At 32.8% G+C, this 17,485-nt stretch overlaps 4 protein-coding genes across 4 annotated transcripts; 2 read left to right on the plus strand and 2 right to left on the minus strand.

The window, feature by feature from the left end:
- Nucleotides 1-501: 501 nt before the first annotated feature.
- On the minus strand, nt 502-2,186 carry LOC101205339 (putative pectinesterase 63). Its single transcript, XM_004140224.3, has 4 exons — nt 1,670-2,186; nt 1,355-1,558; nt 1,005-1,246; nt 502-907 (listed from the first exon to the last, which is right to left on the minus strand). The coding sequence occupies exons 1-4, from the start codon at nt 2,162-2,164 to the stop codon at nt 742-744; spliced, it is 1,107 nt and encodes a 368-aa protein (XP_004140272.3). The 5' UTR covers nt 2,165-2,186; the 3' UTR covers nt 502-741.
- A 3,321-nt stretch (nt 2,187-5,507) lies between these two features.
- On the minus strand, nt 5,508-7,215 carry LOC101205575 (putative pectinesterase 63). The gene is made up of 4 exons (XM_004140225.3): nt 6,644-7,215; nt 6,333-6,536; nt 5,998-6,239; nt 5,508-5,899 (listed from the first exon to the last, which is right to left on the minus strand). Exons 1-4 carry the CDS (start codon nt 7,136-7,138, stop codon nt 5,734-5,736), a joined length of 1,107 nt encoding a protein of 368 aa, XP_004140273.3. The 5' UTR covers nt 7,139-7,215; the 3' UTR covers nt 5,508-5,733.
- Nucleotides 7,216-11,208: 3,993 nt separating this feature from the next.
- Nucleotides 11,209-13,209, plus strand: LOC101205808 (putative pectinesterase 63). Its single transcript, XM_004140226.3, has 4 exons — nt 11,209-11,598; nt 12,242-12,448; nt 12,540-12,784; nt 12,917-13,209. Exons 1-4 carry the CDS (start codon nt 11,266-11,268, stop codon nt 13,089-13,091), a joined length of 960 nt encoding a protein of 319 aa, XP_004140274.3. The 5' UTR covers nt 11,209-11,265; the 3' UTR covers nt 13,092-13,209.
- A 660-nt stretch (nt 13,210-13,869) lies between these two features.
- On the plus strand, nt 13,870-17,484 carry LOC101202835. The gene is made up of 3 exons (XM_011659298.2): nt 13,870-14,769; nt 16,056-16,219; nt 16,305-17,484. Exons 1-3 carry the CDS (start codon nt 14,166-14,168, stop codon nt 17,391-17,393), a joined length of 1,857 nt encoding a protein of 618 aa, XP_011657600.1. The 5' UTR covers nt 13,870-14,165; the 3' UTR covers nt 17,394-17,484.
- The last annotated feature ends 1 nt before the right edge of the window (nt 17,485 follows it).

The raw sequence follows: 17,485 nt of genomic DNA on the forward strand, positions 1-17,485 counted from the left end.
GGATTTAATTCGGAGATAAAAACAAAAAAAAAAAAAAAGAAGGAAGACGAGAGATGAGAAGGCAAGGGATTACGCGTGAATCAAAAGGAGGAGGATTAAGTTGGATTACGTTGGATTGAGAGAGGGAGTGAGAAGGGGTTAGGGAGGGAGTTGGGGGGAGTGAGAAGGATTATGGAAAACCTAAAACAAGTCTATAAATAAGATTTTTTACTCGAGGAAAAGGTTACAAATTAGAAGAAGATCTTCAAACTGCAAAACAGTATTTCTCTCTTTGGGGTTTTCACATAGTTAGAGAAGTTTTTGAAGAAGCTAAGGAAATGGGAAAATCCATTCAACCTAAAAGTAAGTAGGCACGATTTTAAATATATTGAAACAAAATTAATATGTTACTCAAAAGTCATAGACCAAAGTGGTGCTTTACGTGTATTTTTTATTATTGACTTACTTTTTTCCTTCATTTAGAATTATTTTATTAATTTTCTTGCACATAACACCTCAGTACTTAAACGAATTAAAATATGATATATCATTCTGTGAAATTTTTTAATCAAATTACAATTTCACTATACACAACCTCATGTGATTGTATCAATTGTTTTAAATTTTAAAAATATATCATTACTTTATTAAAAAAATTAAAATAAAAAACCAATGACCTAATAATGAACTCATCAGCCCAATTGATTGCCGAGTGCCATTCACATTCTTCGCCACTTCTTGCAATCGCCATTACTAAGATCTCTAAGCTTGAGGATTGGGAGGAGGAAGCAACCACTTTGCACTTTGCACGAATTCGAGACTAAGATATGGCTTCACTTCTGCTTCAGTCAGTTGCTTCCCGTAGGCTACACGTCCGGTCGACACCGCTCCTGGCCCCGAACACTTGTATTCTCCAAACATAACCGTCCTGCAAAAATACAAGAAAAAAAATATTCAATGTGACCCCTGTGCATTTTGAATGTAACTTTGAATTATAATATATCGATTTAAAAGTTACTACTTACTTGTCGAAACCGGCATGCTTCATGTCGTTCCAGCCTTCGGGATGAATGATATCAATCATTGAAGTGTAGGCAAAGATAACTCTAGATCTTGGCATCCAAGCTCTTCCCAAATATGTGTCTTTACCGTTTCCGGTAATGCTGCAATGAACAAACGAATATCCACTAGCGTCAGCTTCTTGTTCTCTTGAATGAGCTGTTATCACTGCGAATTGTCCCTCTCCCACCACATTCAATTCGGTGTTCTGTAATTAAAAATAAATGTACAACATTCATTTAAATAATTATACAAGAACAATGATAATAAAAAAAAAAACAAATAACATTATGTTGATAAAATAATTAAATTATACCAAATAAAGGGAAGTTCCTTTTCCAAAAACGAAATCAACAGTGCCTTGAATGAAGCAATCTTTGTAGAGATGTAAACCGTCATCGTCACAAAGGGTATCTTGAAATCCAAAGAATTTGCAATTGTAAAATGCGGATTTAGTTCCCCTAAATCTTGCTGCTAATGCTTGTGCTTCTTTTCTTCCATTTGGCCTTGGTGATGTATTCTGTTCATATTATTTTTCAACAATATTAATACAATATTTACTTTTCTAAAATTATAGCAACCATTTTGCTAATATAACCTTAAAACATATTTAATAATGAACAAATTATACCTCAATGATCAAATTAGCCGCAACGAAATAATCAGCCTCAACAATCAAGGTAGCGCTATAAACCGTGCCATATTTAGAAGCAACGCCATCAAAAGACAAAGTAGGTACATTTTTAGGAGTGCCACAAAGAGTAATAAAAGGCTTATTTTTCTCAATTGTAAGCTTCTCCTTATAAACGCCTTCTCCAATCCAAATTACTACACGATTCTTGTTGTTCACTGGCACGCTCGCAATAGCTTCAGTGATTGTCTTGAAATCTCCTGTTCCATCACCCATAACCTTAACTATGGTCACATTTCCTTCTGCAGCCACCACCGCTGGATCAAGCTCTGCCTTATTACGATCGGCAAACGGCTTCACATTTTCTGAAAACCACGCTTCTAATTGTGTCTTATCGACCGGGACCATCGGTGATGGTACGGCCAAGATGGCAGTAAAAGTTGCTAGGAAAGTTACCAATGTTGTAATGGCGAGTGCATCCATGAGAAGTTTCATATTTTCTTTTTATCTTTTTTTTTCTTTTTTTTTATTTTTTTTAATTTTTTTTAATTTGTTTGAGTGTGTTTAATCATGGAGAGGATGGGTTTTTTATATAGAGAAAATGGGATGATAGTGAACCATAAGATCTGTACATGAGAATTGGAGTAATTTTCGCGTTCTCTTTAGGTTTCTATTTTAGCTGCCCAACAGTTGATGAGATTTGTTAAGCTAAAATTAGACCTAATTCCTGTATTAAGCAACCAATTTACTGAACTTTTTAGGGCGTAACGTTTTCATTTTCCTCCATTTCTTGTTCAGTGTTTCTTGTATTCTTATAACAAAAAAACATTAATGTGTTTGATCAGTGTTGTTTAAGAAAAAGAAACAGAGAATGTGTTTGACTACTGTTTCTTGTTTTTTTTTTTTTCATGTTATTTTATTCACATATAATTCGTTATTAAACATTACACCACCCACCTTATTAAACTTATGAAGATTGAGAACTGAAGGATAGAGCTGGCGAGGAGGAAGACGAAAATTCATGATGAAAACCTACAGCGAAAGTCTAGATTCGAGTGAAGAGGAAGAGGAAAACTAAGAACTGGCGAAGAGGAAGATGATGGTTATTTGGGGAAGATGATGGAGATAAGATGGGAAAATAGAAAAGGAAATAGAAAAATAATTGAGAAAATGAAGAAAGAAACCAGTAAAAATATGAGAAAAATGAAAAGGAAACCAAGAAAAATAATTGAGAAAAAGGTAAAGAAAACCGATAAAAATAATTGAGAAAAAGTAAAAGAAAACCAATAAAAATAATTGAGAAAAAGAAAAGGAAAAAGAAACAAATAAAAATAATTGAGAAACATAACCGTAGAAACTACTTTTTTAAAACATTTTTAACTTTTTTTAGAACGAGAAACAGGAAACATTACCAAACATCTTTATTTCTTAAAAATAATAAAAACAAAAACAAAAAACAGGAAACGAGAACGTTACCAAAATGAGCTCTTAATCTTCCTATGCTTTTATCGATATTCAATTTAATTAATTATTTATTATCAAAATATTTAGAACAATTATTATATTCATTTTACCAAAATTTCGGTGATTAATTTCGATCTTCGTGAGCATGAATCCACGTTCATTTTTTTCAAAATTTAAATTACATTTTAGTCCTCCTTTTCTCGTAAGATACTTTAGGATATTCATAACAACAGTCCAATCATCACGTCCATAATTGGGCTGATACTTTAGGCATATGTCTTGTAAATGGAGGGTTTTAAATAGTGTCCAACTTCTTGTAGGGTGTTGTTGATAGTTAGCAATGATGGACTTTAAAGTTTTTTTCAAAGTAAAAATCTGTTGATGTGTGATATAATGTTTAAATCTGATTTTATCAATGGCGAGCATATGGAATTCATATGTGTGTTCTCTTTAGGAGGATAATGTCATCGTCTAACTATATCCATCTTCAAATTGGTAACAATCAATCAACTCTACTTATAGTTTCACATACAAGTATAGTTGGTTATTGATGTGAGAAGACAAAGTGGACGTTGAGGTTAGGAGTGACTTATAGTATAGGGATTATAATTGTTTGTATTTTTTGTGAAGATTATTATAGTCTGTATTATTATAATCTATGTTTGGAGTGTAGACTACGATAATCTGTGTTATATTATAAGTTGTGTTTGGGTGGAGACTATTATAATCTCGGTTTTTCACCATTCATTCTTTTTACGTATATATTGTACATGAAATACACATTTTTTAAAAAAATTGTTTTATTAAATATTTTTAATTATGATATTCATTTAATAAATGTGACGTTTTTAAAAGTAGCAAAATAAATTAAAATATTTACCAGCTATAGCAAAATTTTGAATTCTATCGATCAGATAAACATCTATCATTATAGCATATTAGTGATAGAATTAAATTTATTTTTGCTATAGATTGCTTTTGAAAATTTCCCTTAATAAATTTAGCCTCGATCATAATTTTTCACTACTATTTTTCTCCATGCATATGGTACATTATATAAACATTTATCTTCGCATGATTTTATTTATTATTCTTGTTAATTAGGATGTTCATTTCATAAATTTAGCTTCAATAATATCTTGCTTTTCCACTACCCGTATTTTTGCATGCATATATATGGTTTTTTTTAAATCTTCGTAACTATGACATTCGTTTCATAAATTTACTCTCAATTTTTATTTTTCACTACATTTTTTTTTCTCACACATATAAAGAAAAACTCATAATTCGAAATTGATATTATTAAATTCATTGACATAGATCAGCTTTCCAACAAAAGAGTTTACAATACATTAACAAATAAAGACAAACACATACAAACATAAGAACCAGCCAACAGAAGGAAGAAAAAAAAAAGATCGACAATCTGTTAAGCCTTATCTTCCAAGAGCACGGTGCAATATCCAATTAAATTAAGCTCGGTGGGTATCCTCACGATCACTTTCATGTCTTGGACACTGAGCATTATGATCCGCTTAGTTGCACCCTATCGCGACTACTAAATTCTGAAATATCTTGCAATTATTTCACACATTCTGCACCGTATTATCGCCATTCGCTTGATGTTGCTCTTTCTCGATCATTCTGCAATGACCTTCAACTGGTCATTTGCAAATTTCATATATTGCAAATGTTCTCGGTCGTTTCAACCATTTGTCCTCCCTGTTTCCTCTTGCTTCCGCTCGAACCATTCATGCCCTCTTACTTGATCCAACCTAGTCGTGTGCCCATAAAGTCACCATGAAACATGTTCAGTCCCTAACTATATAACTAAAAAAAATTAGGCGGCCGAGAAGGCAAGAAAAGAACGAAGATTACACCGGATTGAGAGAAGGGGTTCAGGAGGGAGTTGGGGGGAGCGAGAAGGATTATGGAAACCTTAGGGTTTTTATAACCCGACCCAGAAACAAAGAGTAGAAACAAAGAGTGGGCTATTATAATCAAGGTTAATTGGGTGATTAAATAATATTCTACACTAATTCTCTTTTTATTCCGCATGTAATACAACTCTGTAAATAAGATTTTTACTAAAGGAAAAGGTTACAATGAAGAAGCTCTTCAAAGTGCAAAAGGGTTTTTCTTTCTGTTCCAGAAGACTTTGAAGAAGGTAAGAAAATGGGAAAATCCATTAAACCTAAAAGTAAGTAGGAACGATTTTAAAAATATGGAAACAAAATTAATATGTTACTAAAAAATCATAAGACCAAAGTGGTGCTTTACGTGTATTTTTTATTATTGACTTACATTTTCCCCTACAATATTTAGAATTATTTTATTAATTTTCTTCCACACAACACCTCAGTACTTAAACGAATTAAAAAACGAAATATTATTATGTGAAAATTTTGAATCAAATTACAAATTCAAAATACACAACCTCATGTGTGATTGCATCAATTGTTTTAAATAAAAAAATATATATCATTACTGAAAATCAAAATAAAAAACCAATGAGCTAATAATGAACTCATCAGCCCAATTGATTGCCGAGTGCCATTCACATTCTTCGCCACTTCTTGCAATCGCCATTACTAAGATCTCTAAGCTTGAGGATTGGGAGGAGGAAGCAACCACTTTGCACTTTGCACGAATTCGAGACTAAGATATGGCTTCACTTCTGCTTCAGTCAGTTGCTTCCCGTAGGCTACACGTCCAGTTGACACCGATCCTGGCCCCGAACACTTGTATTCTCCAAACATAACCGTCCTGCAAAAATACAAGAAAAAAAGCATTCAATGTGACCACCGTGCATTTTGAATGTAACTTTGAATTATAATTTTTATCATTTGAAAGTTACTACTTACTTGTCGAAACCGGCATGCTTCATGTCATTCCAGCCTTCGGGATGAATGATATCAATCATTGAAGTGTAGGCAAAGATAACTCTAGATCTTGGCATCCAAGCTCTTCCCAAAAATGTGTCTTTACCGTTTCCGGTAATGCTGCAATGAACAAACGAATATCCACTAGCATCAGCTTCTTGTTCTCTTGAATGAGCTGTTATCACTGCGAATTGTCCCTCTCCCACCACATTCAATTCGGTGTTCTGTAATTAAAAACAAAATTGACAATATTCATTTAAATATTTATACAAGAACAATGATAATTAAAAAAAAAAAGCAGCATAATTAAATTATACCAAATAAAGGGAAGTTCCTTTTCCAAAAACGAAATCAACAGTGCCTTGAATGAAGCAATCTTTGTAGAGATGTAAACCGTCGTCGTCACAAAGGGTATCTTGAAATCCAAGGAATTTGCAATTGTAAAACGCGGATTTAGTTCCCCTAAATCTTGCTGCTAATGCTTGTGCTTCTTTTCTCCCGTTTGGCCTTGGTGATGTATTCTGTTCATATTATTTTTCAACAAAATTAATACAATATATACTTTTTTTAAATTATAGGAACCATTTTGCTAATATAACCTTAAAACATAATAATGAACAAACTATACCTCAATGATCAAATTAGCCGCAACGAAATAATCAGCCTCAACAATCAAGGTAGCGCTATAAACCGTGCCATATTTGGATGCAACGCCATCAAATGTCAAAGTAGGTACGTTTTTAGGAGTGCCACAAAGAGTAATAAAAGGCTTATTTTTCTCAATGGTAAGCTTCTCCTTATAAACGCCTTCTCCAATCCAAATTACTACACGATTCTTGTTGTTCACTGGCACGCTCGCAATAGCTTCAGTGACTGTCTTGAAATCTCCCGTTCCATCACTCATTACCTTAACTATGGTCACGTTTCCTTCTGCAGCCACCACCGCTGGATCAAGCTCAGCCTTATTACGGTCGGCAAACGGCTTCACATTTTCTGAAAACCACGCTTCTAATTGTGCCTTATCGACCGGGACCATCGGCGATGGTACGGCCAAGATGGCAGTAAAAGTTGCTAGGAAAGTTACCAATGTTGTAATGGCGAGTGCATCCATGCGAAGTTTCATATTTTCTTTTTATCTTTTTTTCTTTTATATATATATATATTTTTTCTTTTTTTTTTTAATTTGTTTGAGTGTGTGTTTAATCATGGAGATGATGGGTTATTTATATAGAGAAAATGGGATGATAGTGAACCATAAGATCTGTACGTGAGAATTGGAGTAAGTTTCGTGTTGCTCTTTAGGTTTCTATTTTTGTCACCCATTGGTTGATGATAATTGTTAAAATAAAACTATACCTAATTTCTAAATTAGGCAACCAATTTACTAAGTCTTTTAATCTTTATATTCTTTTTTCAAGATTAAACTTGATTCATTATTTATCATTAAAGTATTTAGAACAATTATTTTAATTTATCACAAAAAGGTTGAAATTTAATGATATTCAAACACATACCTAAAATTTTGTTATATTTTGTTTCATTTAGCTAGAAAATATTACATAATTTTCATCTAGAAAAGCATTTATTTTTTTTTATTAAGTATTGTGCTACAAAATGTTTAAGAAGGGATAAATTAGGGAAATTTTGAAATATTTTATTCAAAATTTTATTAATGTCTTTAAAAGATCATTAATGATAAGAATAAATTGATAATATAATCTTTAATATAAAAAGTAGTAGAGAAAAGGGAAAAATGAATTATTTTATGACTTTTTTTTAAGTAATGATAATAACAACTCTCCCCGTGCCCACTCACGGGTCCTACGTAGGGTTAATTTTGAAGGAAAAAGTATGTATAGTGGAAATTGGATTAATTTTTACCCTAATTACACTAAGTGATTGACCCTAAACTAAAATCAAATTAGGATTTAGTGTTTATATTTTTGTAGGTCCTAATTTGTTTGATTTTTTTTACGAATTTGAACCGAACCACCATTAGTGTTATGTTGACCTTCTATTCTTCAAACTCATAATCGAGTTGTGGGACCCGATGAGTGAATGATTTGAGAGAGAGGGAGGTCGTTGGTCTTAGGGTTGAGAGTTGGATAAAAAAAAAATTAGAAATTAATTTCAAAGTAAAAATATTTTAAAGTCTCAAAAGTTTGATCAATGTGAATATCATCTCTTTAAATAGACAAAATTCATGCAACTATTGCTTGTCTTAAACTCACTCAAGTCCATCACCTCACATTTCATTAATTCTTAGTGTGTTTGGTGTCATCATCATGAGCTTAATTCTACTTAACCCACTAATTGATAGTTAGTGAAATTATACAACATTGCACTATCTCTTAGTAGGTTTAGCGTCATTACAACGAGCTTCCACATAGGATACTAAGAGTTAGTGAAATTATTTAACAATATGTTCGATTTTTTCCACTAACTTACAAAAGGTAAAAGTCAAAGTCAAAGTGTTCAACATTTCGACATTTTACCAATTTTTCTGTCTTGACAAATTTCGACCTTTCGAACACAAATCAACATTCATTTTTCAAAATTCAAATCGCATTTTAGTTATTTGTTCTTCTAAGACGATACTTTAGGATATTCTTAACGGTAGTTCCATGATCACATTTGAGATTGGACTAATACCTACTAACAATCCCTACTAAAATATCATATGTCAAATTCTAGTACATAACATTTGTTATTGAAACAGCCTAAGATACTATATGCTTCATCAATTAAAAGCTCAAATGTTTTTTAGAAAATGATACTAAAAAAGCTCAAATGTTATTACGAAGGTTTGGACCACTTATGTTGTTGAAATAGTCTTGACGTTCAAGTAAGCAGTAGAGATTCGAATCATAGAATACGTTTTCAACCTATTAAGTATAAATCTCTTCGACCTCGACTATTAACAATCTCGTTTAGGAGAGCAACAGTCTCAGTCAGCAAACTTTGCTTAATAGTATTGAAGAACTTTAATAAAAAATTCAACAAAAAACATAGAATTATCATTTTATAATTACCAACAATTGAAGAAAAACTCACTACTAAACAAAGATTGGCATAGAGGTTTTTTAAAATGGAAGAATGCACAAAATAACATTATAAATAAATAATATAGTGCATGAATTTTTTAATTTATATCTATTTTTAACTTTAAAAAGTTTCCAATAAACCTATGAAATTTTATTTTTGTGCCTAAAATATCAAATATTCATTCTATGAATCTTTGCCTATTCAAATTATTAGAAACTAAATTATTGTTTAGTAAATACTAAACTTAACTTTGCGTCTTATAAAAATGATTTGAGATTTTTTTAAAGATAAATGTCTCTATTTAGTTGAAAATTTGAAAGAAAATTTTGATAAAAATGGTTAGTTCTTAAACATGTTAAATACGTTTTAGATCTATTAAACTTAAAATTGGGAGTTAAACGTTTGAATCGAACATTTTTAAGTGAGTTGTTAGAATCAAAATCGAAAGGTTTAAGAATTTATACATTAATCACTTTTCAAAACTTATAAACTAACTAGAAGAAAACTACATATCTTCTGGCAAACTTAGAACCCTATGACCACAAACTAAGAGAATAATATTATGACAACCTACAGCAACTGAAGCAAAGACGCTCAATAGTAATGAACTACAGGGAAGCATAGCTTAATTATAGCTAAATTTAACAATAAAGTCTCACTTTGTTAAAGAAAAAAAACCGAACCAATTGAGTGGACAACGTGACATGCCCTCGAGTGCTTAACTAATTCTTAACAAAACACGAGGAAAAGCTACCTTTTAGGCCATATGTGTTTTTGGTCTACGAGTTTTAAAATTAATATGTTTTTAGGTTTCGTTTATAATAATAAACTCACTTGATTCTCGAGTTTTCAAAATGTACATTTTTAGTTCCTTAATTTTAAAAGATATGTTTATAAAGTTCCTTCTAATAGTATTTTAGGTTTAATTTTATAAAGAGTTATAAAAATTTTAAAAATAGTTTAAGTGAATGTATGGATTTTAGAAGTTATTTTTCTAATTTAAAATGTCATATAATTATTCAAAATAAAAGCATAAAGTTATTTGAATGGTCTTTTAAACTTATTTTAGAAAACTGGCGTTTGGGCCGAGTACTATGGAGGAGTGAGATGGGTTATGTTAACCTACTCCACGTTTTGGGGGAAGGATCGTGAAAAACCTAAATTTTCTCTTTTTTTCACTGTTTCACTCTTCCCCCAATCCTCCCTAAACACATAATATTATAACACTATCTATTATAAACACATACTATATCATAATACGAGAATTATCATAACACTAACCCTCCTTTCACATAAATCAAACTCTTCTCTGAAATGTCCCTCGATGATTAAAAAGGTACATATCGAAAATTCGAAAACCAAATGAGTCTATTCTTATAAACCTAAGATTAAAAATGTCTATTTTTAAAATGCAATAACTAAATACATGTAAATACGTGGAGACTAAAATGGTAATTTTTGGAAAAGAGAAACAAATAAAGAAAAGTGGAAAATCTATCCAAACAATTTGAGAGGAAACAAAGTAGCTAAATTAATTTAAGGCATTATTGTACATTCTTTTCTCAATGTCAATTGTTTGTTTCTTTTTTTCTAAGTTAGTTGAATTTTAAAAATAATATATGTAAAGAAATAGATTTTAAAAAAAACTAAAAATAGAGAAAATTACAATCAAATGATTGAATTCAAATAACAATAACAATAATATTAACAGAAAACATTTAACAAAATAACAAAAAAAAACTAAAACATTCTTTATTGAGATCAAAACCGAATTATAATTTATTAAAAGAAAAAAATTTAAGCCTTTTATTTGAAACAAAAAGTCAAAACATCGTTCCTAAAAATAGATATCCAACCAAACACAAACAGCAAAAATTAAACCACTCCATATCATATCATATGTGTATGTTCTTATGGTTCACTAACATCCCCTTCTCCTCTATATAATCATCTCTTTCTCCATTACAATCAAACACTCAAACCTTTTCAAACAATCAAACAAAGAAGAAGAAAAAAGTTAAGAAAAACCCATAGAAATTAAATATGACATATTGCAATAATGCTCTTCGAGTTACAAGATGGATACTTTTTCTTGAAGTTTCTGCAGCCATAATCCTCGCCGCATCGCATATGATTCCAACCGAGAAGTCTGAACTAGACGGTTGGTATTCAGAGCATGTGAAGTCGTTTAACAAACGTGATAAGATGAAGCTTGATTCGGAGCTGGTGGCTGCAGAAGAAAACGCCACCGTGATTAAGGTAAGGGGTGATGGAAGTGGAGATTTCAAGACAATTACTGAAGCCATTGAAAGCGTGCCAGCGTGTAACACGAAACGTGTAGTGATTTGGATCGGAGGAGGAGTTTATAAAGAGAAGCTTAAGATTGATAGAAATAAGCCTTTCGTTACTCTTTATGGATCTCCTAATAATATGCCTAATTTGACCTTCGATGGAGATGCTAGCAAATACGGCACCGTTTATAGTGCTACCTTGACGGTTGAAGCTGATTATTTCACTGCAGCTAATCTCATCATTGAGGTATAATTTGTTTATTAAATATGTTTTAAGGTTAAATAATTAACAAAATTATTTCTATAACTCTAAGAAATTAGAATTTAGTTCTTGTAGTTGGATAGAAGAGATACTATTATTTATCACGTTTTACCAAATATAACTAATATTGACTAGTCAATTTGTAAAGTTTTTGAAATTCTAAGTTTTCCCTTTAGCGCACGTGTGTCCATCATTAATAGCAACCATAGATAGTCACACTTAATAACATGTTTTTCAAATTGATAGCTAACCCTAATAGCAGTTATATCGGTGATATTCATTGATAGCAACAGAAAACACATTTCTCAAATGAAGTGATATTCATTGATAGCAACTGATAGTACGTTTTTCAAATTGATCAAAGCTACCACTAATAGCAGTTATCAGTTAGAGCAATCGATAGTAGTAAAAAATGAAAGTTATCACTAATACCAATTACTTGTTTTTGTGGTAGGCGTGAGCTTTTTAATATTTTATCAATTGTGAAGTTATATATGCAGTTACTTTATATATATATATATATTATTTCATTATGATGAATAGGAAAATGAGAAATTATCAATAACTAAACTTAAATATAACCCTTTTATAAAAATCATATTTGTTGAAAAACAATACACATGAACAGAATTCATCGCCAAGGCCAGATGGGAAAAGAAAAGGAGAGCAAGCATTAGCAGCAAGAATTTGGGGAAATAAAGTCGCAATTTATAATTGCAAATTCATTGGATTTCAAGATACCCTTTGCGACGATCGGGGTTTACATCTCTACAAAGATTGCTTCATTCAAGGCACTGTTGATTTCATTTTCGGAGGAGGAACTTCCCTTTATTTGGTATAATTTAATTATATTATAATTACTGTTCTTGTATAGATATTTAAAACGAATATTATAATTTTAGTTTTGAGAAAATGATTCATTACAGAACACTCAGTTGGATGTGGTGGTCGATGGAGGATTGGGAGTGATAGCAGCCCATTCAAGAGAACAAGAATCTGAGTGCAGTGGATTCTCATTTGTGCATTGTAGCATTACAGGAACTGGCGGAAGAAACACTTATTTGGGAAGAGCTTGGAGGCCAAGATCTAGAGTTGTTTTTGCCTACACTACAATGGCTGATATTATTCATCCCAAAGGCTGGAACGACATGGACAATTTTGGTTACGACAAGTACGTAACAGCTTTCACATTCTTTTTACTTCATTTCTTTTCTAAAGATTAAAATTAGGACAAATATGATTTAAAGTACTTGGGGATTGTTACATTGAATGATACGTACTTTTCCTTTTTCTACTTTTACAGAACGGTTTCGTTCGGAGAATACAAGTGTTCGGGGCTGGGTTCGAACTTTAGCAAGCGTGTGCAATACGGCAAGCAATTGAGTGATGAAAAAGTGCAGCAGTTTGTTAGTCTTGAATACTTGAAGAGTGATACATGGCTACTTCCTCCTCCCAATCACGAAGATTTAGAAAATTAGAATATGTTTTTAATTGACTACGTGATGTGATCTTATATGTTATATCTTTACGTTGTTTTATCTACTTGTACGTTATGATTGGCTATTTATATGTCAATTTTATTAACCAAATTAACTATTCTCGAGTTCTTGGTAATATTGTGTCACAAGCTTTCTCTTAATTTCTCATTTGAGAGTCTTTTGCATCATGTCTTCATGGTGATTCTTAAAAACATGTCTTGGTTAATTATGAATTCTTCTTTCTTTTTCGATACTTAAGTCTTCCGCTCACTTCACTATTAAATAATTATATGCTAATCTCTACTTTCTTCATAAGTCGGATAGTACCTTCATCGTTCTTGTTTCAAATTTGTTTACCAAAACAAACTAAATCTCATAAAGCTAGCTAGGTGGTGAACTTACGTTTTGGTATGAAATTTGTTAATGTTGAGTTATTGCTAAGGTGTGTGCAAGTAAAATTCATATGGAGATAAGTTTTTACTTTCTTATAAATAATTTATATAGTAGGAACCTGTAAAGACTAAAATATAAGCACTTTTGTAACATTTTTACATGTCTATTATTTCAAAAGAAAAATCAATTTCATCTTAGAATTTTGAAAACACAAAATGAGTGACTTAGTCATGCTACAAAGACATAGAGAAGGAGGATAAAAAAAACTTACAAAATTTTCTTGGTTTTGCAGAAGTTAGAAAGAGAAAGAAGAAATTGAACAAAGAATAAAAACATAGAGAAGGAGAAGGAGGAACTGAAAAGTTATTCACGAAAGAGAAATAAAAATAAAGTGACTGGCCTTGCATACTCAAAAGAATTGTTTTAGAAAATTTGCACCCAACTAAGGTTATTATAAGATTGGAACGGTGGGTCAGATTTCACTTTGGGCAAAAACCCGACTTAACTGATCTTCTGTTCATTTCACTCTTAGAATCAAGACTTGAGAGTATCGTGGCCCTCACTCTCCGGCGAGCTGACACCGGATCTTTCATCGTCTTCCCCAGCGCCGGCGATATCAGGACGGAACTGCCACTTTATCATCCATGATTCTGTAATTGCTCTCTATTCATCTCTCTAACCATGGTCGGTCACAAGAGGCATTTTCTTCCTCTCTTCCTCCTTGTCTCTGTTTCTATCCTCTTCTTCTTCACTCACTTCTACTCCTCCATTCCACCTTCCTTCCCTTCGAACCCTAACCCTGATTTCGCTCTCTCCAGGAGAATTACCGACCCTAAAACCTCTGGTTTCACTCTAATCGTGAAGGTTCTTGCTTACAATCGCCTCGATTCCGTGTCCCGATGCCTTCGGTCCATCGCCAATGCGGATTACCTTTCTGACCGCGTCCATCTCCATGTCTACATTGATCATTACCCTAACGATGATGCACATATTAAGCTCAATGAGTCGCATCGGATCTTGCAATTCGTTGATCAATTTGCTTGGAATTTTGGGGAAAAGATAGTGCATTATCGGACGGGGAACGTGGGATTGCAAGCGCAGTGGTTGGAAGCTTGGTGGCCGAGCTCTGACAATGAGTTTGCATTCGTTGTGGAGGATGATTTGGAGTTGTCGCCGCTTTATTATAAGTTCCTGAGAAGTTTAATTGTGAATTATTATTATAATACTTCGAATTATGATCCTTCGATATACGGAGCTTCGCTGCAGCGACCAAGGTTTGTGCCAGGTACCACTTTCTTTTTGTTTGTGTGCGCTAACTGAACACTAAATCTCAAAGTTGCTGTGTATGGATTTGTAGAATATCTGTAGAATATATGTACATATAGTTGGGTTGTACTTGACTGTCTTTTTTCTTTACTGCTTTAATATAGTAGTAGTGGGAAATTCTTAGCTGATTGAAGTTTCAAAGCTTTCTTGCTATTAACATCCATAACTGTAAATAATGCCTTCTGAGAGTAGTACGTTTCACTGGTTAATTTCTCTAAGAATTATGTGCTTCTTCGGATATAATTTTTCAGGAGACGACAATAGGGCTCAACCTGATATAGCTTGTTTGTTTGTACATATTGAAATTCATTCAAATTATACTTTTTCATAGACCATATGTTGCTGCTTAGATAGTTCATTTAAATAATTGATCAAATTTTTAGTAACATGTATGATAGAATATCAGATTAAGGTTTTCGCTTAGTTACAGAAGTTTGTTGGTTATATTATAATTGTCTCTTGGTCCAAATATCTTGTGGGTTCAATGGGATATCCTGCGAAAGATACGAGGGTAACAAGATGATGGTTCCTAATCACATGTGGGGCTTGATTTGCGGTTAAACTGATTTTTGATGGATGGAAGCCTGTATAAACCAATCTTTTGTTCACACTCTAAGATTATAGGATTCTTTTTCTTTTTTCTTCCCCTTCCTTTTTCTTTTTTATTCAAATTCCAACATAGTTACTTGCCTATAAATCTGTGTAGATGGGAGGTTAAGGGACTGCAAACTTCACAACTGTAACTATTGCTTTCTGGATCCTTTGTCATCACTGAATGAATTGCATAATTGTAATTTTTATATCCAACTCCTAAACAAGTAATATACCAAGTGGACCCTGATTCCAGCTTGATCCTTAGAATTTGATTGATCAATTTTATAAAGTAAAACCTCATATAGAGATAAATCCACCTGAATGCTGAGATTTTTTTCCCTTTCTGAGAGCAGTTCCATAGTTTATTTATTTATTGCTTTGCATGCTCTTTATAGGCTTATGCAGATAGCATTTTAGTGATCTTACAAATCTGTATGAGGTTCCACAATAAATTTTTTCTCGTGTGAGGTGCCATTGGTTTTGAATAGAATTGTGCGTCCTAAATTCCACTGTTCAGAACAAGGTTATAGAAGTTCAGTAGAAGTGAGGAAATGTTTTCTTTTTCTGCACAAATGGTTGGAAGTTTCCTGAAACATTTGTTCAACTTTTCTCCTTTGAACCTAAGCCATGCTCATTGTTTTTTGCTCATAGGTAAACATGGTAATAAAATAAAGCTGGATGAAGGAACCAGAATGTTTTTGTACCAAATAGTTGGCACTTGGGGCCAGCTTCTCTTTCCAAGGCCTTGGAAGGAGTTTAGATTGTGGTATGATGAGCACAAGGCGATGGGCATTAAGCCACTACTTGACGGCATGGTATTTAACATAGTTATTGCTTTATTAGGTGATATTTTGTTCTTAAGATATTCTCTGTTCAAGTTTGTTCGTGGATTATTTGTAGGTGACAACAGGATGGTACAAGAAGCTGGGTGAAAGAATATGGACCCCTTGGTTTATTAAATTTATCCATTCTCGTGGCTATTTCAATATCTACACCAATTTCTTACATGAAAGAGCGCTGAGTACTTCTCACAGGGATGCTGGTGTAAATTATGGGAAAACAGCTGGTCCTGATTCACACTTACTGGACGAAAGCTCACTAGATTTCAATCTCCTAGAGATGAAGCCTCGAAGCAATCTGAAGTGGTATGATTTCTGCTTTAGAGAAGTTGTTCCTCAAAGAATTGTTAAAAGCAAGAGCGAGCTTGTTTCTGTGCTTCACTCTGTTCAGAAACATGAAAACATAGTCATTGTGAGCGTATTTGGGGTTTCAGAGTCCACGATGAGGAATTTTCTTTGTCATTTTGAGAGGTTAAACATAAAGAACTACATTTTGTTGGGCCACGAATCTGAGTTGCTCAATGATTTAACAAGGAGGGGACACCCAGTAATTTATGCAGACCAATTTCTGAAGACTCTCATAACTTCCAAATTTACAACTTTTGAAGGTACCACCTCAGAACTGGTGAAGTTAGTTCTAGCAAAGTTCTACGTTATTAAGTCATGCTTAGAACTTGGGTACAGTCCTGGATTGGTAGATGGAAACATGCTTTTTGTTAATGGCAATACATTCACAGACTTGAGTCTTGCTAATGATATCGTTTCTGGGCAGAGCTACGAACTTTTCTTCATTAAAAGCTCATCCTCTTCTCAGAAGATGTGGGCTAGCCATATGGTCGTCGAGGCCGAAGCCATTTTAGAGTCTTTGATGAGTAAAGGTTCCTCGTCACTTGACGGCATTAGTTTTGTAGGCATAGCAACTAAATTATTAGAAAAACATGGTGTTAAGTTCAAAACAGCTGAGGAGATGAGCTTTGGTGTGAATATTGGTAACAATCCTGCCAACACATCGTTAGGTGATGGAAAAAGGTTGGTGTTTTGGCCAGCTGAAACGAGTAATAATGACGTACAGAAACGGCTTGAGGAGGTGGGCTTTTGGATCATTGATGGTGATCTTTCTTGCAAAGCTGTTTACTGTAATGGATTGTAGCATTCTATCTTTAGTAATGCACAAACAATATTCATGAATTCTATACAAGATACTATTTCAATGAGAAATTTTAGAGATTGGTTTTTGTCCAG

This window comes from Cucumis sativus, chromosome 6, assembly GCF_000004075.3.
Source record: "Cucumis sativus cultivar 9930 chromosome 6, Cucumber_9930_V3, whole genome shotgun sequence".
In the NCBI taxonomy this organism is placed as follows: domain Eukaryota; kingdom Viridiplantae; phylum Streptophyta; class Magnoliopsida; order Cucurbitales; family Cucurbitaceae; genus Cucumis; species Cucumis sativus.

Bases quoted from the DNA above. Each gene is read 5' to 3' on its own strand.
- LOC101205339 (XM_004140224.3), bottom strand. From the start codon at position 2,164: ATGAAACTTCTCATGGATGCACTCGCCATTACAACATTGGTAACTTTC. The intron at 1,559-1,669 runs GTATAATTTGTT...TAATATGAACAG, and splicing joins CGGCTAATTTGATCATTGAG to AATACATCACCAAGGCCAAA. The intron at 1,247-1,354 runs GTATAATTTAAT...TTTTAATTACAG, and splicing joins AAGGAACTTCCCTTTATTTG to AACACCGAATTGAATGTGGT.
- LOC101205808 (XM_004140226.3), top strand. From the start codon at position 11,266: ATGAAGCTTGATTCGGAGCTGGTGGCTGCAGAAGAAAACGCCACCGTG. The intron at 11,599-12,241 runs GTATAATTTGTT...ACACATGAACAG, and splicing joins CAGCTAATCTCATCATTGAG to AATTCATCGCCAAGGCCAGA. The intron at 12,785-12,916 runs GTACGTAACAGC...CTACTTTTACAG, and splicing joins GACAATTTTGGTTACGACAA to AACGGTTTCGTTCGGAGAAT.
- LOC101202835 (XM_011659298.2), top strand. From the start codon at position 14,166: ATGGTCGGTCACAAGAGGCATTTTCTTCCTCTCTTCCTCCTTGTCTCT. The intron at 14,770-16,055 runs GTACCACTTTCT...TTTTGCTCATAG, and splicing joins GCGACCAAGGTTTGTGCCAG to GTAAACATGGTAATAAAATA. The intron at 16,220-16,304 runs GTATTTAACATA...GATTATTTGTAG, and splicing joins AGCCACTACTTGACGGCATG to GTGACAACAGGATGGTACAA.
- LOC101205575 (XM_004140225.3), bottom strand. From the start codon at position 7,138: ATGAAACTTCGCATGGATGCACTCGCCATTACAACATTGGTAACTTTC. The intron at 6,240-6,332 runs GTATAATTTAAT...TTTTAATTACAG, and splicing joins AAGGAACTTCCCTTTATTTG to AACACCGAATTGAATGTGGT. The intron at 5,900-5,997 runs GTAAGTAGTAAC...GTATTTTTGCAG, and splicing joins AAGCATGCCGGTTTCGACAA to GACGGTTATGTTTGGAGAAT.